Genomic DNA, 24,665 nt, shown 5'->3' with positions numbered 1-24,665 from the left:
GGCTTTTTTTATTTTTAAGATTAGGAATTTAATGGGCTGTAAAAGAGCTGACTGGATTTTTAAGAGCAATGCCCATACAAGTGCCCCTTTAGGGGCAATGGGTAGTTTGTTTTTTTTTATTTTGGGGGACTTAGAATTTTTTTTTTTTTACTGTTGGGGGACTTAGAATTTTTTAAATGTAAAAGAGCTGTTTAACTTAGGGCAATGCCCTACAAAAGGCCCTTTTAAGGGCTATTGGTAGTTTAGTTAAGGGGTGGGTTTTTTTTGGGGGGGGGGCTTTGTTATTTTCATAGGGATTAGGTTTAATTTTTTTAATTTTTGAGAATTTTGTTTATTTTTTTTCTGTAATTTTAGATTATTTTTTGTAATTTTAGTTTATGTTTTTGTAATTTAATGTTAGGTTTTATTATTTTAATTGTAAGTAGTATTGGGGTTAATTTAGGGAGTGTTAGGTTAGTGGGCTTAGTAATTAAATTAGTTATTTGCATTGTGGGGGTTTGGTGGTTTAGGGGTTAATAGGTTAATTAGGTTTATTACGATGTGGGGGTTTTGCGGTTCAGGGTTCAATAGGTTAATTAGGTTTATTGCAATGTGGGGGTTTGGCGGGTTAGGGGTTAATATTTTAATTATGATATTTGCGGATTAGGGGTTAATTTAGTTATATTTTGTGATGTGGGGGTTTGCGGTTTTGGTGTTTGCTAATAGTTTGCAGCATCCAGGTGGATTATTTTGGTTGCGTGCGCGACCAACATTGTTTTGGCTGCCTCACACAGCCAACATTCCTTTGAGGATGCGTGCGCAACTGGCGACGGACGCATTACAAACGTGATTATATATGCATGATTCCCGTAGCCTCTGGATGTGAGAAATATGAGGCAAATACAGTATGAGTTTAAATTCTTGTGTTAGCTAGTGTTAATTATCATTATCTTTTTAAGGGATGATGAAAGACAACGTGTGTGCTTGGATATAATATATAAGATGCTTTCAAAACTGAAGCCCTCAGAACTGCGTGAATTTTTGCCATCAGTGACCTCATTCAGCACAAATTCCTTCCCTGTATGTCGAGAGAGAATGTACAGTATTCTCATGTGGATCTATGACAATTACAGGTGATCACTCAATTCTCTTTTAAAATGTATTTTACATTATGTGATTTTTATTTTTACATTATTGTTTAGAGCACCACATGTCAGAATTAATTTAATTACATTATGGTAAGTAATTAATTTGTAATCCTCTAATGTAAACTGATTTTAGGATTGACCTTTCATACTAATTATAAAGAGATCTCGAGCCCCTTAACTGTTTAGATTGTTAATGGTTACTCTACAGGTGTCTTTGGCAAAAATATCAGAGTGCCTTGAGTCTGCATCTTTAACGACTTATGTAGCCCCTTGCTTTTTTGTCATTAGTAGAGAGAGACTCAAAAACCCTATGCACGTTTATGATAAATATGAGTTATCTGTGTAGAAGTTACCTGTGGCTGCTTGGAATGCTTCAAATGAATTGTGTATTTGCATTCAGTGCTATGAAAAGCACATGCATTTTGTTAGCAAAATGTATGCTGTCTTTCAGGCACATCCCTTGAAAATCCTCTTGAGTATTGTTTATAATGTAACATTTACTTGGCCAATTAGAGACAGATATAAATGAGTAGTTGTGGACAACAATCATTAACTTAAAATATTTAGGAGATTCAGAGATTTGAATTACACAGAATGCACTCCAGACCCTTGGGCAGTGGAAAAATTACATATTTAAAATACAGAAGAATCAGACAAAATAAACAATTACATTGATTTTCAATTCAATTGCAGTTTCATAATTATAACTAAGCTTTTTTGCTTTCTAGGTGGTAAGAGTCCACAAAATCCTTACTCGTGGGAATTCACTTCCTGTCCACCAGGAGGAGGCAAAGACACCCCACAACAAAACTTTAAGTATCTCTCCCACTTCCCTCTCTCTCAGTAGTTCTTTGCCTCGTCAACTAGGAGCAGGCAAGGATAGAGGTGTTACAGTTTTGAAGAATTACAGGGATGTTAATTCCTGAATTTCTCTCAATGGATAGTTCCTTGAAGAGAGGGCTTATAGAGAGTACTGACTGTACAGTTATACATCTGCTTGTTGGCATTGTTGCCACAGGCTTCCTACAGATGTCGCTGGGATAGTTCTTTAGCCTCCTCCTGTTTGGCCATGAAGTGTACTACTTCATATATCCTCTGCTGTTAGTTACAGCACAGGATGGACTATCTACTGTTTCCTAGGTCAGCAATAGGGGTAAGAACATTCGAAGGGTATGTTACTGGGTAAGTACCCATATGCTCTCTCAGCCCACAAGCCCTTCATGGTTGCACTTGTGTATTTAACCCATTACTGCAGTACAGTTTTCTTTTACAATATATGACGAGTCCACGGATTTCATCTTTACTTATGGGATATCGCCTTCTGGTCAGCAGGAGGAGGCAAAGAGCACCACAGCAGAGCTGTATATATAGATCCTCCCTACCCTCCCACTCCAATCATTCTCTTTGCCTGTGTTAGGGATAGGAAGAGGTAAAGTGAGGTGTTAGTTTAGATTCTTCAATCAACAGTTTTTTATTTTAAATGGTACCAGTGTGTACTATTTTTTCTCAGGGCTAGAGCTTCTGGCTTTTCAGCAATGGACTGGGGAGATTCTCTCTCTGCTAATGCTCCCATAATGTTTGCTGCCCTGCTGATGGTCTTAGCAGTTATTATCTAAGACTCTATTTGTCCCCACAGACGTGCTGGAGGTGAAGAAAAGGAACATCTTCATTGTGGGGGACAGCTTCATACTGCATTCAGCGTTGAGGTATGTACAGTCATTTATTTCTGGGGAGACTGAGGTATCTCAGAACAGACTGGCATTTATTCCCTGTACAGGGAAGAGGGTAATCGTTTTTGCATTACAAATTTAATGTGCATAAGTATTCCCCTTTTCTCTTGTTAAGTGTATCCAGTCCACAGATCATCCATTACTTGTGGGATATTCTCCTTCCCAACAGGAAGTTGCAAGAGGATCACCCACAGCAGAGCTGCTATATAGCTCCTCCCCTCACTGCCATATCCAGTCATTCTCTTGCAACTCTCAACAAAGATGGACGTAGTAAGAGGAGAGTGGTGTATTATAGTTAGTTTTTAACTTCAATCAAAAGTTTGTTATTTTTAAATGGTACCGGAGTGTACTGTTTATCTCAGGCAGTATTTAGAAGAAGAATCTGCCTGCATTTTCTATGATCTTAGCAGAAGTAACTAAGATCCATGGCTGTTCTCACATATTCTGAGGAGTGAGGTAACTTCAGAGAGGGAATGGCGTGCAGGTTTTCCTGCAATAAGGGATGTGCAGTTAATATATTTCTAGGGATGGAATTTGCTAGAAAAATGCTGCTGATACCGGATTAATGTAAGTTAAGCCTTAAATGCAGTGATCAGGCTTATTAACAGATACATACTCTTATAAAAGTGTAATATAAAATGTTTGCTGTCATGTTAATCGTTTTAATATATGTTTGGTGACAAAACTTATTGGGGCCTAGTTTTTTTTCCACATGGCTGGTTTGATTTTTGCCTAGAAACAGGCTTTCCACTGTTGCAATATGAGTGGGAAGGGCCTATTTTAGTGCTTTTCTGTGCAGATAAAAATACTGACAGAGACATTCAGCTTCCCTCTGCATGATACAGGACATCTCTGAAGGGCTCAAAAGGCTTCAAAGTCGTGTTTGAGGAGGGTAACAATCACAGTAGACTGTGGCAGTTGTGACTGTGTTTAAAAAACGTTTTTGTCATTTATTATTCTGTTTTTGTTATTAAGGGGTTAATCATCCATTTGCAAATGGGTGCAATGCTCTGCTGACTTGTTACATACACTGTAAAAATTTTGTTAGTGTAACTGCCTTTTTTCACTGTTACTTCAAATTTTGTCAAAATTTGTTTCTCTTTAAAGCAAGTTAACAAGCAATATAAAAAAACGTTACTGTGCCTTTAAGTGTTTTCCAAGCTTGCTAGTCTCATTGCTAGTCTGTACAAACATGTCTGAAACAGAGGATACTTGTTCATTATGTTTAAAAGCCATGGTGGAGCCCCATAGGAAAATGTGTTCTAAATGTATTGATTTCACCTTAAACAGTAAAGATCAGTCTTTATCTATAAAAGAATTGTCACCAGAGGGGTCTGTCGAGGGGGAAGTTATGCCGACTAACTCTCCCCACGTGTCGGACCCTTCGCCTCCCTCTCAAGGGACGCATGCTAATATGGCGCCAAGTACATCAGGGACGCCCATAGCGATTACTTTGCAGGACATGGCTGCAATCATGAATAATACCCTGTCAGAGGTATTACCCAGATTGCCTGAATTGAGAGGCAAGCGCGATAGTTCTGGGGTTAGACGAGATACAGAGCGCGTAGATGCTGTAAGAGCCATGTCTGATACTGCGTCACAATATGCAGAACCTGAGGACGGAGAGCTTCAGTCTGTGGGTGACGTCTCTGAATTGGGGAGACCTGATTCAGAGATTTCTAATTTTAGATTTAAGCTTGAGAACCTCCGTGTATTGCTTGGGGAGGTATTAGCTGCTCTGAATGACACTGACACAATTGCAGTGCCAGAGAAATTGTGTAGGCTGGATAAATACTATGCAGTGCCGGTGAGTACTGATGTTTTTCCAATACCTAAAAGGCTTCCAGAAATTATTAGTAAGGAGTGGGATAGGCCCGGTGTGCCCTTTTCCCCACCTCCTATATTTAGAAAAATGTTTCCAATAGATGCCACTACACAGGACTTATGGCAGACTGTCCCTAAGGTGGAGGGAGCAGTTTCTACTTTAGCAAAGCGTACCACTATCCCGGTTGAGGACAGTTGTGCTTTTTCAGATCCAATGGATAAAAAATTAGAGGGTTACATTAAGAAAAGGTTTTATTTTACAGCCCCTTGCATGCATTGCGCCTGTCGCTGCGGCATTCTGGTTTGAGGCCCTGGAAGAGGCCATCCATACAGCTCCATTGACTGAAATTGTTGACAAGCTTAGAACTCTTAAGCTAGCTAACTCATTTGTTTCTGATGCCATTGTTCATTTGACTAAACTAACGGCTAAGAATTCCGGATTCGCCATCCAGGCGCGTAGGGCGCTATGGCTCAAATCCTGGTCAGCTGATGTGACTTCAAAGTCTAAATTACTCAACATTCCTTTCAAGGGGCAGACCTTATTCGGGCCTGGTTTGAAAGAAATTATTGCTGACATTACTGGAGGTAAGGGTCATACCCTTCCTCAGGACAGGGCCAAATCAAAGGCCAAACAGTCTAATTTTCATGCCTTTCGAAATTTCAAGGCAGGTGCAGCATCAACTTCCTCTGCTTCAAAACAAGAGGGAACTTTTGCTCAATCCAAGCAGGCCTGGAAACCTAACCAGTCCTGGAACAAGGGCAAGCAGGCCAGAAACCCTGCTGCTGCCTCTAAGACAGCATGAAGGAGCGGCCCCTATCCGACATCGGATCTAGTAGGGGGAAGACTCTCTCTCTTCGCCCAGGCGTGGGCAAGAGATGTTCAGGATCCCTGGGCGTTGGAGATCATATCTCAGGGATATCTTCTGGACTTGAAAGCTTCTCCTCCACAAGGGAGATTTCACCTTTCAAGATTATCTGCAAACCAGATAAAGGAAGAGGCATTCCTAAGCTGCGTACAAGATCTCCTTGTAATGGGAGTGATCCATCCAGTTCCGCGGACGGAACAAGAACAGGGGTTTTATTCAAATCTGTTTGTGGTTCCCAAAAAAGAGGGAACCTTCAGACCAATTTTGGATTTAAAGATCCTAAACAAATTCCTCAGAGTTCCATCATTCAAGATGGAAACTATTCAAACCATTTTACCCATGATCCAAGAGGGTCAGTACATGACCACAGTGGACTTAAAGGATGCCTACCTTCACATTCCGATTCACAAGAATCATCATCAGTTCCTGATGTTTGCCTTTCTAGACAGGCATTACCAATTTGTAGCTCTTCCATTCGGGTTGGCTAAAGCCCCAAGAATTTTTACAAAGGTTCTGGGCTCGCTTCTGGCGGTCCTAAGACCGCGAGGCATAGCGGTGGCTCCTTACCTGGACGATATCCTGATACAGGCGTCAAGCTTTCAAATTGCCAAATCTCATACAGAGATAGTTCTGGCATTCCTGAGGTCGCATGGGTGGAAAGTGAACGAAGAAAAGAGTTCTGTATCTCCTCTCACGAGGGTTTCCTTCCTAGGGACTCTAATAGATTCTGTAGAAATGAAAATTTACCTGACTGAGTCCAGGTTATCAAAACTTCTAAATGCTTGCCGTGTTCTTCACTCCATTCCGCGCCCCACGGTGGCTCAGTGCATGAAAGTAATCGGCTTAATGGTAGCGGCGATGGACATAGTGCCATTCGCGCGCCTGCATCTTAGACCGCTGCAATTATGCATGCTCAGTCAGTGGAATGGGGATTACACAGATTTGTCCCCTCTACTAAATCTGGATCAGGAAACCAGAGATTCTCTTCTCTGGTGGTTATCTCGGGCCCATCTGTCCAAGGGTATGACCTTTCGCAGACCAGATTGGACAATTGTAACAACAGATGCCAGCCTTCTAGGTTGGGGTGCAGTCTGGAACTCCCTGAAGGCTCAGGGATCGTGAACTCAGGAGGAGAAACTCCTCCCAATAAATATTCTGGAGTTAAGAGCAATATTCAATGCTCTTCTGGCTTGGCCTCAGCTAGCAACACTGAGGTTCATCAGATTTCAGTCAGACAACATCACGACTGTGGCTTACATCAACCATCAAGGGGGAACCAGGAGTTCCCTAGCGATGTCAGAAGTCTCCAAGATAATTCGCTGGGCAGAGACTCACTCTTGCCACCTGTCAGCGATCCATATCCCAGGTGTAGAGAACTGGGAGGCGGATTTTCTAAGTCGTCAGACTTTTCATCCGGGGGAATGGGAACTCCATCCGGAGGTGTTTGCTCAATTGGTTCTCCGTTGGGGCAAACCAGAATTGGATCTCATGGCGTCTCGCCAGAACGCCAAGCTTCCTTGTTACGGATCCAGGTCCAGGGACCTAGAAGCGGCACTGATAGATGCTCTAGCAGTGCCTTGGTTCTTCAACCTGGCTTATGTGTTTCCACCGTTTCCTCTGCTCCCTCGTCTGATTGCCAAAATCAAACAGGAAAGAGCATCGGTGATATTGATAGCGCCTGCGTGACCACGCAGGACCTGGTATGCAGACCTAGTGGACATGTCATCCTTTCCACCATGGACTCTGCCTCTGAGACAAGACCTTCTAATACAAGGTCCTTTCAATCATCCGAATCTACTTTCTCTGAGACTGACTGCATGGAGATTGAACGCTTGATCCTATCAAAGCGTGGCTTTTCCGAGTCAGTAATTGATACCTTAATACAGGCACGAAAGCCTGTCACCAGGAAAATTTACCACAAGATATGGCGTAAATATCTTCTTTGGTGTGAATCCAAGAATTACTCATGGAGTAGGGTTAGGATTCCTAGGATATTGTCCTTCCTCCAAGAGGGTTTGGACAAAGGATTATCAGCTAGTTCTTTAAAGGGACAGATTTCTGCTCTGTCTATTCTTTTACACAAGCGTCTGGCAGAAGTTCCAGACGTTCAGGCATTTTGTCAGGCTTTAGTTAGAATTAAGCCTGTGTTTAAACCTGTTGCTCCTCCATGGAGCTTAAACTTGGTTCTTAAATTTCTTCAAGGGGTTCCGTTTGAACCCCTTCATTCTATTGATATCAAACTTCTTTCATGGAAAGTTCTTTTTCTGATGGCTATTTCCTCGGCTCAAAGAGTCTCTGAGTTATCTGCCTTACATTGTGATTCTCCTTATCTGATCTTTCATTCAGATAAAGTTGTTCTGCGTACAAAACTTGGGTTTTTACCTAAGGTGTTTTCTAACAAGAATATCAATCAAGAGATTGTTGTTCCATCATTATGTCCTAATCCTTCTTCAAAGAAGGAACGTCTTTTGCATAATCTAGACGTAGTCCGTGCCTTGAAGTTTTACTTACAGGCTACTAAAGATTTTCGCCAAACATCTAACCTGTTGTTTACTCTGGACAGAGAGAGGTCAGAAGGCCTCAGCAACCTCTCTTTCTTTTTGGCTTCGGAGTATAATCCGTTTAGCCTATGAGACTGCTGGACAGCAGCCTCCTGAAAGAATTACAGCTCATTCTACTAGAGCTGTGGCTTCCACCTGGGCCTTTAAAAATGAGGCCTCTGTTGAACAGATTTGCAAGGCTGCGACTTGGTCTTCGCTTCACACCTTTTCAAAATTTTACAAATTTGACACTTTTGCTTCTTCGGAGGCTGTTTTTGGGAGAAAGGTTCTACAGGCAGTGGTTCCTTCCGTTTAAGTTCCTGCCTTGTCCCTCCCATCATCCGTGTACTTTAGCTTTGGTATTGGTATTCCACAAGTAATGGATGATCCGTGGACTGGATACACTTAACAAGAGAAAACATAATTTATGCTTACCTGATAAATTTATTTCTCTTGTAGTGTATCCAGTCCACGGCCCGCCCTGTCCTTTTAAGGCAGGTCTAAATTTTAATTAAACTACAGTCACCACTGCACCCTATGGTTTCTCCTTTCTCATCTTGTTTCGGTCGAATGACTGGATATGGCAGTGAGGGGAGGAGCTATATAGCAGCTCTGCTGTGGGTGATCCTCTTGCAACTTCCTGTTGGGAAGGAGAATATCCCACAAGTAATGGATGATCCGTGGACTGGATACACTACAAGAGAAATAAATTTATCAGGTAAGCATAAATTATGTTTTTTTGTGTGGATAATCAGTAGCCTGTTAAGGGGTTAACATGGGGCTATGTTTTACTATGGGCTTGACGCTGGGAAATCAATCTGCTTTTAGTGCACATTACTTGTGTGAGCGTTTTTAATGTGGCATACTTAGCAAAGTATATCGACTTTACTTGTCTAGTGTGTGTTTATGTGAAGGGGCACATGGCGATTCGTGGTACTGTTATAGGAGCCGACATTTTTCAATGCGGCACTTGCTCCGGGGACTTTAGTTGCGCCCATGAGGGGCGGGGCTTGAGTTTCGCGCGCTCAGTCGCGCATCTTCTATCCGGATCCTGTCTTGGAGCAGTATGTATCTAGACTCCAGTGTGGCCTAAGTCGCCTGTGTTTGCATACTTCACAAGCGACTTTAGGAGCGCCGTCCACGACTTTTCGTTGTTTTGTTTTGGGACAGGTAGACACCACAGCAGAGCTGTGGCGAGGTGCAGGGGCTAATTAGACTTAAATTGTTTATTAGCTTACACATTGATAGTATAACTTTTTATACATCTTAGAGTGTTTCTAAATCAAGGCACATTTTATCAGGGGGAATGGGAACTCCATCCAGAGGTCTTTGCCGTCCTGATTCTCAGATGGGGCAGACCGGAGCTGGATCTTATGGCATCTCGTCAGAATGCCAAGCTCCCGAGATACGGATCCAGGTCCAGGGATCCTCAGGCCGAACTGATAGATGCCTTGGCAGTGCCTTGGTCATACAACCTAGCTTATGTGTTTCCACTGTTTGCTCTCCTTCCCCGGGTGATTGCTCGGATCAAACAGGAGAGGGCTTCGGTGATTCTCATCGCTCCTGCGTGGCCTCGCAGGACTTGGTATGCCGATCTGGTGGACATGTCCTCTCTGCCACCGTGGAAGCTTCCATTGAGGCAGGACCTTCTCATTCAGGGACCCTTCCATCATCCGAATATAGTTTCTCTGCAGCTGACTGCTTGAAGATTGAACGCTTGATTTTATCTAAGCGAGGGTTCTCTGATTCGGTCATTGATACCTTGATCCAGGCACGTAAGCCTGTTACTAGAAAAATTTACCATAAGATATGGCGTAAATATCTTTTTTGGTGCGAATCCAAGGGCTACTCATGGAGTAGGGTTAGGATTCCCAGGATTTTATCTTTTCTCCAAGAAGGATTGGAGAAAGAATTATCAGCAAGTTCCTTAAAGGGACAGATTTCTGCTTTATCTATTTTGCTACACAAACGTCTGCAGATATTCCAGATGTTCAATCCTTTTGTCAGGCTCTGACTAGAATCAGGCCTGTGTTTAGACCTATTGCTCCTCCTTGGAGTTTGAATCTAGTTCTTAAGGTTCTTCAGGGGGTTCTGTTTGAACCTATGCATTCCATAGATATTAAGTTGTTATCTTGGAAAGCTTTATTTTTGGTTGCTATTTCTTCTGCTCGCTGAGTTTCTGACCTCTCGGCATTACAATGTGATTCTCCTTACCTTATTTTTCATTTTGCTAAGGTAGTGTTACGTACCAAACCTGGTTTTCTTCCTAAGGTTGTTTCCAACAAAATTATTAATCAGGAAATTATTGTTCCTTCATTGTGTCCTAATTCTTCTTCTAAGGAGCGGCATCTGTTACATAACTTGGACGTGGTCCGTGCCTGAAGTTGTACTTGCAGGCGACTAAAAAGAATTTTGTCAATCATCTTCATTATTTGTTGTTTTTTTCTGGAAAACGTAGGTGCCAGAAAGCTACGGATACCTATCTTTCTTTTTGGCTGAAGAGTATCATCCGTTTTGCATATGAGACTGCTGGACAGCAGCCTCCTGAAAGAATCATGGCTCATTCTACTAGGGCTGTGGCTTCCTCATGGGCATTTAAAAATGATGCTTCTGTTGAACAGATTTGCAAGGCTGCAACTTTTTCCAAATTTTACATATTTGATACTTCTGTCTTGTCCGAGGCTGTTTTTGGGAGAAAGGTTCTTCAAGCAGTGGTGCCTTCCGTTTAGGTTCCTGTCTTGTCCCTCCCTTTCATCCATGTCCTATTGCTTTGGTATTGTATCCCAAAAGTAAGGATGAAATCCGTGGACTCGTCATATCTTGTAAAAGAAAAGGAAATTTATGCTTACCTGATAAATTTATTTATTTTACGATATGACGAGTCCACAGCCCACCCTGTCATTTTCTAAGACAGGTCTTTATTTTTATTAAACTTTAGTCACCTCTGCACCTTAGCGTTTCCTTTCTCTTCCTAACTTCGGTCGAATAACTGGAGTGGGAGGGAAGGGAGGAGCTATATATACAGCTCAGCTGTGGTGCTTTTTGCCTCCTCCTGCTGACCAGGAGGCAATAAGTTTTGCAGTTTTTTTCTTTTGTGTGTTAAAGAGAAAGAGATATGAAACCCAAAATTTGTCTTTCATGATTCAGATAGAGCACACAATTTTAAACAACTTTCTAATTTACTTCTACTGTCTAGTTTTCTTTGTTCTGTTGGTATCCTTTGTTGGAAAGCATACCTAGGTATGCTCAGGAGCAGCAATGCACTACTGGGAGTTAGCTGCTGATTGGTGGGTGTACATATACAACTCTTCTTATTGCCTCACCAGATATGTTCAGCTAGCTCCCAGTAGTGCATTGCTGTTCCTTCAACTTAAGATGCCAAGAGAATGAAGTAAATTTGACAATAGAAATAAATTTGAAAGTTGTTTAAAATTGTATGCCCTGTCTGAATCATAACAGTGAAATTTGAAGATTTATATCCTTTAACCCCTTAGTGACCAGACCACTTTTCAATTTGTTGACCATCTGGGACCAAGGCTATTTTTGCATTTCTGCGATGTTTGTGTTTAACTGTAATTTTCCTCTTACTCATTTACTGTACCCACACATATTATATACTGTTTTTCTCGCCATTAAATGGACTTTCTAAAGATATGATTATTTTCATCATATCTTATAATTTACTATAAAAAAAAATATAAAATATGAGGACAAAATGAAAAAAAATGCACTTTTTCTAACTTTGAGCCCCAAAATCTCTTACACATCTACAACCACCATAAAATACCAATGCTAAACAGTTTCTAAATTTTGTCCTGAGTTTATAAATACCCAATGTTTACATGTTCTTTGCTTTTTTTGCAAGTTATAGGGCAATAAGTACAAGTAGCACTTTGCTATTTCAAAACCATGTTTTTTCAAAATTGGCGATAGTTACATTGTAACACCAATATCTGTCATGAATCCCTGAATAACCCTTCAAATGTATATATTTTTTAAAAGAAGACAACCTAAGGTATTAAACTTGGGGTATTTTGACTTTTTTCATGCAACCATTTTACCACCAATCTATGCCAAAGTTTGGGGGGGAAAAAAAAATAATTAGATTTTTTGACAAAATAGCAATTTAAGAATACATTTACTGATAATATTAAGGGTTACTGCCAAATAACACCCTCATATGTCTTCAGCAGCATCTCCTGGGTACAGTGATACCACCCATGTATAGGTGTGTCGGGTTCTCAGGGGGCTAAAAGCTCTTATTTTTAGGGAGCGCATTCCAGTTTTTCAACTTGGAATTTTCACATCGGTCATCATGCACCCATGTCCTATTTGGGACATTTCTGAAACTGGTCAATGGAATTTACCCCCATCAAACCATATATTTTTGAAAAGTAGACACCCTAGGGTATTTCAAATGCTTGTATTTTAACACTTTCCATGCACTAATTCAACCACCAGTCTTTGTCAAACTTTTGGGTAGTCATTATTTTGTGTTATTTTTCACACACATTGTAGTTTAGGCATGGATTCTCAGTTCCTGTTATGTGTTACTGCCAAAAAAAACCTCAATATGTGTTTAACAACATCTCCTGAGTACAGTGATACCACCCATGTATAGGTGTGTCGGGTTCTCTGGGGGCTAAAAGGCCTTAATTTTAGGAAGCGCATTCCAGTTTTTCAACTTGGAATTTTCACATCTGTCATCATGCACCCATGTCCTATTTGGGACATTTCTGAAGCTGGCCAATGGAATTTACCCCCATCAAACCATATATTTTTGAAAAGTAGACACCCTAGGGTATTTCAAATGCTGGTATTTTAACACTTTCCATGCACTAATTCAACCACCAGTCTTTGTCAAACTTTTGGGTAGTCATTTTTTTGTGTTATTTTTCACACACATTGTATTTTAGGCATGGATTCTCAGTTCCTGTTATGTGTTACTGCCAAAAAGCACCTCAATATGTGTTCAACAACATCTCCTGAGTACAGTGATACCACCTATGTATAGGTGTGTTGGGTTCTCTGGGGGCTAGAAGGCCTTATTTTTAGGAAGCGCATTCCAGTTTTTCAACTTGGAATTTTCACATCGGTCATCATGCACCCATGTCCTATTTGGGACATTTCTGAAGCTGGTCAATGGAATTTACCCCCATCAAACCATATATTTTTGAAAAGTAGACACCCTAGGGTATTTCAAATGCTTGTATTTTAACACTTTCCATGCACTAATTCAGCCACCAGTCTTTGTCAAACTTTTGGGTAGTCATTATTTTGTGTTATTTTTCACACACATTGTACTTTAGGCATGGATTCTCAGTTCCTGTTATGTGTTACTACCAAAAAAAACCCTCAATATGTGTTCAACAACATCTCCTGAGTACAGTGATACCACCGATGTATAGGTGTGTCGGGTTCTCAGGGGGCTAAAAGCTCTTATTTTTAGGGAGCGCATTCCAGTTTTTCAACTTGGAATTTTCACATCGGTCATCATGCACCCATGTCCTATTTGGGACATTTCTGAAACTGGTCAATGGAATTTACCCCCATCAAACCATATATTTTTGAAAAGTAGACACCCTAGGGTATTTCAAATGCTTGTATTTTAACACTTTCCATGCACTAATTCAACCACCAGTCTTTGTCAAACTTTTGGGTAGTCATTATTTTGTGTTATTTTTCACACACATTGTACTTTAGGCATGGATTCTCAGTTCCTGTTATGTGTTACTACCAAAAAAAACCCTCAATATGTGTTCAACAACATCTCCTGAGTACAGTGATACCACCCATGTATAGGTGTGTCGGGTTCTCAGGGGGCTAAAAGCTCTTATTTTTAGGGAGCGCATTCCAGTTTTTCAACTTGGAATTTTCACATCGGTCATCATGCACCCATGTCCTATTTGGGACATTTCTGAAACTGGTCAATGGAATTTACCCCCATCAAACCATATATTTTTGAAAAGTAGACACCCTAGGGTATTTCAAATGCTTGTATTTTAACACTTTCCATGCACTAATTCAACCACCAGTCTTTGTCAAACTTTTGGGTAGTCATTATTTTGTGTTATTTTTCACACACATTGTACTTTAGGCATGGATTCTCAGTTCCTGTTATGTGTTACTACCAAAAAAAACCTCAATATGTGTTCAACAACATCTCCTGAGTACAGTGATACCACCCATGTATAGGTGTGTCGGGTTCTCTGGGGGCTAAAAGGCCTTAATTTTAGGAAGCGCATTCCAGTTTTTCAACTTGGAATTTTCACATCGGTCATCATGCACCCATGTCCTATTTGGGACATTTCTGAAGCTGGTCAATGGAATTTACCCCCATCAAACCATATATTTTTGAAAAGTAGACACCCTAGGGTATTTCAAATGCTTGTATTTTAACACTTTCCATGCACTAATTCAACCACCAGTCTTTGTCAAACTTTTGGGTAGTCATTATTTTGTGTTATTTTTCACACACATTGTACTTTAGGCATGGATTCTCAGTTCCTGTTATGTGTTACTACCAAAAAAAACCTCAATATGTGTTCAACAACATCTCCTGAGTACAGTGATACCACCCATGTATAGGTGTGTTGGGTTCTCTGGGGGCTAGAAGGCCTTATTTTTAGGAAGCGCATTCCAGTTTTTCAACTTGGAATTTTCACATCGGTCATCATGCACCCATGTCCTATTTGGGACATTTCTGAAGCCGGTCAATGAAATTTACCCCCATAAAACCATATATTTTTGAGAAGTAGACCCCCTAGGGTATTTGAAATGCTGGTATTTTCACACTTTCCATGAACTTATTTAACCACCAGTCTTTGTCAAACTTTTGGGTAGTCATTTTTTTGTGTTATTTTTCACACACATTGTACTTTAGGCATGGATTCTCAGTTCCTGTTATGTGTTTACTGCCAAAAAACACCTCAATATGTGTTCAACAACATCTCCTGAGTACAGTGATACCACCCATGTATAGGTGTGTTGGGTTCTCTGGGGGCTAGAAGGCCTTATTTTTAGGAAGCGCATTCCATTTTTTACACTTCCCATTTTCACATCCCATGCACCCATGTTCTATTTAAGACATTTCTGAAGCCGGCCAATGTAATTTACCCCCATAAAACCATATATTTTTGAAAAGTAGACATCCTAGGGTATTTCAAATGCAGGTGTTTTAACACTTTCCATACACTAATTCAACCACTAGTCTTTGTCAAACTATTGGGCATTCATTTCTTTGTGTTATTTTTCACATACATTGTACTTTAGATATGGATTCACAGCTCCTGTTATGTGTTACTACCAAAGAAGACACCAATATGTGGTCACCAACATCTCCTGAGTTCAGTGATACCACCTATGCATAGGTTTGGTGGCTTGTTTGGGCGGTGCAATGCCAAATGTCTGACATGTGTTTGTGATTTTTTTTCACATTTAACATATTTTCTTTGCCTATCGTCTTTTTTTGGGGGTCTTTTAACATACCCCAATTTATTTGTTTTCCATAAATGTGATTATATTTAAAAAGTTGACCCCCCAAGGTATTATACATGGAGTGGTTTGATGACTTTGATGCAACCGTTTTAGCCCAAAAAATTGGAGAAAGTATATGGTGGTAATTTTTCAATTTTCATTGTTACAGACACATTGCTTTTTTACTATGATTTAGGAGAGACTGTTGTAAGTTATTGCAAAAGAATACTTCAGGTTGTTTTCTGCAAGGCACCCTGAGTACACCTATGCCCCCCATGCATAGGTTTGCCAGGATTTTGGGAAGGTTATGTTACATGATTTTAGTTATTAAAAATGAGAGTATTTCTTCTGATAGGCCTATCTTTAGTTTGGGGCCTATCACATACCCCACTTTTATTTATTGCATTCAAAGTGTATATTTTTTAAATGTTGACACCCCAAGGTATTGTATATGGTGTGCTTTGATGCCTTTGAAGCAACCGTTTTAGCCCAAAAAATTGGAGAAAGTATATGGTGGTAATTTTTCAATTTTCATTTTTACAGACACATTGCTTTTTGACTATGATTTAGGAGAGATTGTTGTAAGTTATTGCAAAAGAATACTTCAGGTTGTTTTCTGCAAGGCACCCTGAGTACACCTATGCCCCCCATGCATAGGTTTGCCAGGATTTTGGGAAGGTTATGTTACATGATTTTAGTTATTAAAAATGAGAGTATTTCTTCTGATAGGCCTATCTTTAGTTTGGGGCCTATCGCATACCCCACTTTTATTTATTGCATTCAAAGTGTATATTTTTTAAATGTTGACACCCCAAGGTATTGTATATGGTGTGCTTTGATGCCTTTGAAGCAACCGTTTTAGCCCAAAAAATTGGAGAAAGTGTATGGTGGTAATTTTTCAATTTTCATTTTTACAGACACATTGCTTTTTGACTATAATTTAGGAGAGACTGTTGTAAGTTATTACAAAAACATACTTCAGGTTGTTTTCTGCAAGGCACCCTGAGAACACCTATGTCCCCCATGCATAGGTTTGACAGGGGTTTTGGTTAAAAAAAAAACAGGCCCAATTTTAGAAAAAAATAGAGTAGTGAAATGTAAAAATCTGGCACAGTAAAAGTAAAAAAAACAAAAAAACATCTAACTGTAAACATAACCAAAAAATATATATATATATATGTAACAGCAAATGTATTTATTTTTTTAAAAATTGACCATTGTATGGTACCGCTTGAAGCAGTCCCCAATGCAGAGTGCAGGCTTCCCCCTCTTGGTACAGACTCTGCATTTTTTTTTGTGGTTTCTGCTTTGTGGCAGTAGGGGCTCTCTCCCATCACCGCCCGGGGAGCAGGTGCATCATGGTACAAAATCCCCGTAATAATCTGGAGCTGAAACTGTAAAAAAGTCTTTTTAACTCTGGGGTTTGCTTTTTTGAACAACAAAAAAGCGTTGTGGGTTGCAATCTGCATTAGGTAAATTGCAACCTTTTTGTACCAGGCCCTTGTCTTCCGCATAATTAGGTAGGGCTGCAGCAGCTGATCAGCCAGATCAACCCCACCCATATGCCGGTTATAAGACTTAATGCACACTGGCTTCCTTATGATCTCAGCTCTGCCACGTACAGAAACCGCCACCGTCCTCTCTGTGTGGATGGTGGTAAGAAGGTATACATCCTTCTTGTCTCTGTACTTCAGTGCCAACAGCTCCTCTTGGCGCAGAGCTGAGGTCTCCCCCCTTCGTAGCCGGGTGCGTACAAGCTGTCCTGGGAAACCTGCGCGGTTCTTTTTAATTGTACCGCAAGCTACTGTATCAAAGCAATACAGTAGCTTGAACAAAAGGACACTTGTATAAAAATTGTCTAAGTACAAGTGATACCCTTTGTTCATTAGGGGTAATATCAGGTCCCAGACAATCTTGCCAGTGGTTCCCATATGTTCTGGGCAACCTGGAGGGTCAAGGTGGCTATCCTTTCCCTCATACACCCGGAAGGCCTGAGTATACCCAGTCTCGCTGTCACAGAGCTTATACACCTTTACCCCATATCTGGAGCGTTTGGAAGGAATATACTGCTTGAATCCCAGCCTTCCCTTATACTTCATTAGGGATTCATCAACGCATATATTCCTTCCAGGTGTATAAGCCTCTGCAAACCTGGCAGAAAAGTGGGTTATCAGGGGGCGGATTTTATACAGCCTGTCAAATTGGGGATGCTCCCTAGGGGGGCACAGGCTGTTGTCGCTGAAGTGCATGAAATGCAGAATCATTTCATACCTCTTCCTCGACATAGTCTGGGAGAAAATGGGGGTAGAGCAGATGGGGCTAGTACTCCAGTAGGAGCGAATGGAGGGTTTCTTTATGATGCCCATCAGCATAGTCAATGCCCAGAATTTTTTGAATTCTGGCACATTGATGGGGGCCCATTGCTGCTTTGCCAAATATGTTCCAGGCTTTGCAGCACGGAACTGATGGGCATATAAATTAGTTTGGGCGACAATGTTCCCCAATATATAATCGCCCAGAAACACTTCCAGAAACTGCTGGGGGCTAAAACCTGCCACATCTATATTTATGCCAGCATTTGCTGTGAAGGGTGGGATATCTGGCCTCTGGAGATGAGGCGTTACCCACTCTTCAGCAGCAATGGCAGCAACACGCCTCCTTCTGGCAGGGGGGCTAGCAGGGGGGCTGGCAGGGGGGGTAGCAGGGGGGCTGGCAGGGGGGCTAGCAGCCACAGATACATCACTATCAGTTGAGACTGCATCTAGTGATGTATCTGAGCACATGGCAGGGTCAAAATTGGGGTCTGAGTCAGAAATAGAGGCATCTGACTCTGACGCAAGGATGGCATACGCCTCCTCAGCACTATATCTTTTCTGTGACATTTTTGTATCTGTCACAGAAAACAATTACTAAAAAAAATTAAATTAACTAAATTTATTAACTAAATTAACTAGCAAAAAAGTACAGCTATGCTACTGCCAGTGATTTATAGCGATCACTGGCAAGCTAGGGGTTAATGGCTCTGAAAATTAAATTAAATTAACTAAATGTTTCTGAAAAGAGCCTTTGGGTTTTTAAAAAATTACAACAACAAAATTAACCCCTAAAAAAATGCACAGACAGCAAAAAAGTACAGCTATGTAACTGCCAGTGATTTATAGCGATCACTGGCAAGCTAGGGGTTAATGGCTCTGAAAATTAAATTAAATTAACTAAATTAACTAGCAAAAAAGTACAGCTATGCTACTGCCAGTGATTTATAGCGATCACTGGCAAGCTAGGGGTTAATGGCTCTGAAAATTAAATTAAATTAACTAAATGTTTCTGAAAAGAGCCTTTGGGTTTTTAAAAAATTACAACAACAAAATTAACCCCTAAAAAAATGCGCAGACAGCAAAAAAGTACAGCTATGCAACTGCCAGTGATTTATAGCGATCACTGGCAAGCTAGGGGTTAATGGCTCTGAAAATTAAATTAAATTAACTAAATGTTTCTGAAAAGAGCCTTTGGGTTTTTAAAAAATTACAACAACAAAATTAACCCCTAAAAAAATGCGCAGACAGCAAAAAAGTACAGCTATGCAACTGCCAGTGATTTATAGCGATCACTGGCAAGCTAGGGGTTAATGGCTCTGAAAATTAAATTAAATTAACTAAATGTTTCTGAAAAGAGCCTTTGGGTTTTTAAAAAATTACAACAACAAAATTAACCCCTAAAATAATGCGCAGACAGCAAAAAAGTACAGCTATGCAACTGCCAGTGATTTATAGCGATCACTGGCAAGCTAGGGGTTAATGGCTCTGAAAATTAAATTAAATTAACTAAATGTTTCTGAAAAGAGCCTTTGGGTTTTTAAAAAATTACAACAACAAAATTAACCCCTAAAAAAATGCACAGACAGCAAAATGCAGCAAAAAAAAAGTGTACCTATGCTACTGCCAGTGATATATAGTGATCACTGGCAAGCTAGGGGTTAATGGCTCTGAAAATTAAATTAAATTAACTAAATGTTTCTGAAAAGAGCCTTTGGGTTTTTAAAAAATTACAACAACAAAATTAACCCCTAAAAAAATGCACAGACAGCAAAATGCAGCAAAAAAAAAGTGCACCTATGTTACTGCCAGTGATATATATAGTGATCACTGGCAAGCTAGGGGTTAATGGCTCTGAAAAGAGCCTTTGGTTCTATATTTTTTAACAAATAAAAGAAATAAATCTCTCTCTCTGCTAAATACAGGTCTCTCTCTCTCTCCAACAAAATAGCAAGTGAGGAGAGGGAGGGAGATCCACACTGATCATAGTCAATATTTACAAATATTGACATGATCAGACAAATGGGGTATTTTATTATTATTATTTTTTTTAGGGTGGGAGGCTCAGATTGGGTGACCCTAGCTTGCCCCTATGATGATGCAGGCTAGGGACACCCCCAGAGGCCCCATGATGCACTGGGCATCGCCATCTTGGATGCCTAGTGAAGGGGGAGGGGGGGCTATTTAGGGCTTTTTTTTTTATTTAATTCGTTTTTTTTTATTATTTTTACTTTTATTTTACAACTAACTAAGTGCCTCGACCCACCGAGGCACTTAGCACACAAGCAGAGCATCGGAAGCGTGTCCGATCGCTTCCGATGCTCTGAAACACTGCCGGGCTCCACGTGGAGCGAAACCGGAAGTGATCACTCGTGGGGGAGTGATCAATCCGGTCCCGGCACTCGGGAACAGTATTGCAGGATGCCTAGACCTCAAGGCAAGCCTGCAATACTGTTAGAGCAGCTGGAAGCGATTTCGATCGCTTCCAGTGCTCTGTTAAACCGACGACGTATGCCATACGTCCTCGGTCGTTAAGTGCTTTTTTTTTGAGGACGTATGGCATACGTCGTCGGTCGTTAAGGGGTTAAAGAGGGGCCTCATAATTTAGTCTTAGTCTAGAGCCGCCACTGATAACAGTAATAATATACTTGTGATACTGTCCTATTTTTTCTTATTGCTGTACATTATTTACTCAGGTGTATGTGCTTTACTGCCTTAGGCCTAGATTTAGAGTTTGGCGTTAGCCGTGAAAACCAGCGTTAGAGGCTCCTAACACTGGTTTTAGGCTACCGCCGGTATTTGGAGTCACTCAAAATAGGGTCTAACGCTCACTTTTCAGCCGCGACTTTTCCATACCGCAGATCCCCTTACGTCAATTGCGTATCCTATCTTTTCAATGGGATCTTTCTAACTCTGGTATTTAGAGTCGTGTCTGAAGTGAGCGTTAGACATCTAACGACAAAACTCCAGCCGCAGGAAAAAAGTCAGTAGTTAAGAGCTTTCTGGGCTAACGCCGGTTTCTAAAGCTCTTAACTACTGTACTCTAAAGTACACTAACACCCATAAACTACCTATGTACCCCTAAACCGAGGTCCCCCCACATCGCCGACACTCAAATAAATTTTTTTAACCCCTAATCTGCCGACCGCCACCTACGTTATCCTTATGTACCCCTAATCTGCTCCCCTTAACACCGCCGACCCCTATATTATATTTATTAACCCCTAATCTGCCCCCCACAACGTCGCCTCCACCTGCCTACACTTATTAAGCCCTAATCTGCCGACCGCAAAGCGCCGCCACCTACGTTATCCATATGTACCCCTAATCTGCTGCCCCTAACACCGCCGACCCCTATATTATATTTATTAACCCCTAATCTGCCCCCCACAACGTCGCCTCCACCTGCCTACACTTATTAACCCCTAATCTGCCGAGCGGACCTGAGCGCTACTATAATAAAGTTATTAACCCCTAATCCGCCTCACTAACCCTATAATAAATAGTATTAACCCCTAATCTGCCCTCCCTAACATCGTTGACACCTAACTTCAATTATTAACCCCTAATCTGCCGACCAGAGCTCACCGCTATTCTAATAAATGGATTAACCCCTAAAGCTAAGTCTAACCCTAACACTAACACCCACCTAAATTAAATATAATTTACATCTAACGAAATAAATTAACTCTTATTAAATAAATTATTCCTATTTAAAGCTAAATACTTACCTGTAAAACAAATCCTAATATAGCTACAATATAAATTATAATTATATTATAGCTATTTTAGGATTTATATTTATTTTACAGGTAACTTTGTATTTATTTTAACCAGGTACAATAGCTATTAAATAGTTAAGAACTATTTAATAGCTAAAATAGTTAAAATAATTACAAATTTACCTGTAAAATAAATCCTAACCTAAGTTACAATTAAAACTAACACTACACTATCAATAAATTAATTAAATAAACTACCTACAATTACCTACAATTAACCTAACACTACACTATCAATAAATTATTTAAATACAATTCCTACAAATAAATACAATTAAATAAACTTGCTAAAGTACAAAAAATAAAAAAGAACTAAGTTACAAAAAATAAAAAAATATCTACAAACATAAGAAAAATATTACAACAATTTTAAACTAATTACACCTACTCTAAGCCCCCTAATAAAACAACAAAGCCCCCCAAAATAAAAAATGCCCTACCCTATTCTAAATTACTAAAGTTAAAAGCTCTTTTACCTTACCAGCCCTGAACAGGGCCCTTTGCGGGGCATGCCCCAAGAAGTTCAGCTCTTTTGCCTGTAAAAAAAAACCATACAATACCCCCCCCCCCCAACATTACAACCCACCACCCACATACCCCTAATCTAACCCAAACCCCCCTTAAATAAACCTAACACTAAGCCCCTGAAGATCATCCTACCTTGTCTTCACCTCACCAGGTATCACCGATCCGTCCTGGCTCCAAAATCTTCATCCAACCCAAGCGGGGGTTGGCGATCCATCATCCGGTGCCTGAAGAGGTCCAGAAGAGGCTCCAAAGTCTTCATCCTATCCGGGAAGAAGAGGCGATCCGGACCGGCAACCATCTTGATCCAAGCGGCATCTTCTATCTTCATCCGATGACGACCGGCTCCATCCTGAAGACCTCCACCGCGGACCCATCTTCTTCCGGCGATGTCCAACTGCAGAATGACGGTTCCTTTAAGGGACGTCATCCAAGATGGCGTCCCTCGAATTCCGATTGGCTGATAGGATTCTATCAGCCAATCGGAATTAAGGTAGGAATATTCTGATTGGCTGATGGAATCAGCCAATCAGAATCAAGTTCAAGCCGATTGGCTGATCCAATCAGCCAATCAGATTGAGCTCGCATTCTATTGGCTGATCGGAACAGCCAATAGAATGAGAGCTCAATCTGATTGGCTGATTGGATCAGCCAATCGGATTGAACTTGATTCTGATTGGCTGATTCCATCAGCCAATCAGAATATTCCTACCTTAATTCCGATTGGCTGATAGAATCCTATCAGCCAATTGGAATTTGAGGGACGCCATCTTGGATGACGTCCCTTAAAGGAACCGTCATTCTGCAGTTGGACGTCGCCGGAAGAAGATGGGTTCGCGGTGGAGGTCTTCAGGATGGAGCCGGTCGTCATCGGATGAAGATAGAAGATGCCGCTTGGATCAAGATGGTTGCTGGTCCGGATCGCCTCTTCTTCCCGGATAGGATGAAGACTTTGGAGCCTCTTCTGGACCTCTTCAGGCACCGGATGATGGATCGCCAACCCCCGCTTGGGTTGGATGAAGATTTTGGAGCCAGGACGGATCGGTGATACCTGGTGAGGTGAAGACAAGGTAGGATGATCTTCAGGGGCTTAGTGTTAGGTTTATTTAAGGGGGGTTTGGGTTAGATTAGGGGTATGTGGGTGGTGGGTTGTAATGTTGGGGGGGGTATTGTATGTTTTTTTTTTACAGGCAAAAGAGCTGAACTTCTTGGGGCATGCCCCGCAAAGGGCCCTGTTCAGGGCTGGTAAGGTAAAAGAGCTTTTAACTTTAGTAATTTAGAATAGGGTAGGGCATTTTTTATTTTGGGGGGCTTTGTTGTTTTATTAGGGGGCTTAGAGTAGGTGTAATTAGTTTAAAATTGTTGTAATATTTTTCTTATGTTTGTAGATATTTTTTTATTTTTTGTAACTTAGTTCTTTTTTATTTTTTGTACTTTAGCAAGTTTATTTAATTGTATTTATTTGTAGGATTTGTATTTAATTAATTTATTGATAGTGTAGTGTTAGGTTAATTGTAGGTAGTTTATTTAATTAATTTATTGATAGTGTAGTGTTAGGTTAATTGTAGGTAGTTTATTTAATTAATTTATTGATAGTATAGTGTTAGTTTTAATTGTAACTTAGGTTAGGATTTCTTTTACAGGTAAATATGTAATTATTTTAACTATTTTAGCTATTAAATAGTTCTTAACTATTTAATAGCTATTGTACCTGGTTAAAATAAATACAAAGTTACCTGTAAAATAAATATAAATCCTAAAATAGCTATAATATAAATATAATTTATATTGTAGCTATATTAGGATTTATTTTACAGGTAAGTATTTAGCTTTAAATAGGAATAATTTATTTAATAAGAGTTAATTTATTTTGTTAGATTTAAATTATATTTAACTTAGGGGGGTGTTAGTGTTAGGGTTAGACTTAGGGGTTAATAATTGAAGTTAGGTGTCGGCGATGTTAGGGAGGGCAGATTAGGGGTTAATACTATTTAATATAGGGTTAGTGAGGCGGATTAGGGGTTAATAACTTTATTATAGTAGCGCTCAGGTCCGCTCGGCAGATTAGGGGTTAATAAGTGTAGGCAGGTGGAGGCGACGTTGAGGGGGGCAGATTAGGGGTTAATAAATGTAATATAGGGGTCGGCGATGTTAGGGAACCAGATTAGGGGTACATAGGGATAATGTAAGTAGCGGCGGTTTACGGAGCGGCAGATTAGGGGTTAATAATAATATGCAGGGGTCAGCGATAGCGGGGGCGGCAGATTAGGGGTTAATAAGTGTAAGGTTAGGGGTGTTTAGACTCGGGGTACATGTTAGAGTGTTAAGTGCAGACGTAGGAAGGGTTACCGCATAGCAAACAATGGGGCTGCGTTAGGAGCTGAACGCTGCTTTTTTGCAGGTGTTAGGTTTTTTTTCAGCTCAAACAGCCCCATTGTTTCCTATGGGGGAATCGTGCACGAGCACGTTTTTGAGGCTGGCCG

The 24,665-nt window shown here is 40.5% G+C and overlaps 1 protein-coding gene across 1 annotated transcript in view; it reads left to right on the top strand.

Moving 5' to 3' along the window:
* Positions 1–24,665, top strand: part of PRKDC (protein kinase, DNA-activated, catalytic subunit) — a 2,064,551-nt gene that overhangs the window by 1,435,599 nt on the left and 604,287 nt on the right. The window contains 1 exon segment of the mRNA XM_053715028.1: positions 939–1,112. Within this exon segment, the coding sequence (XP_053571003.1) occupies positions 939–1,112 (174 nt within the window).

This window comes from Bombina bombina, chromosome 5, assembly GCF_027579735.1.
Source record: "Bombina bombina isolate aBomBom1 chromosome 5, aBomBom1.pri, whole genome shotgun sequence".
In the NCBI taxonomy this organism is placed as follows: Eukaryota; Metazoa; Chordata; class Amphibia; order Anura; family Bombinatoridae; genus Bombina; species Bombina bombina.
Note: the sequence above shows the minus strand (reverse complement) of the source record. Positions and strands in the feature narration are given on the sequence as shown.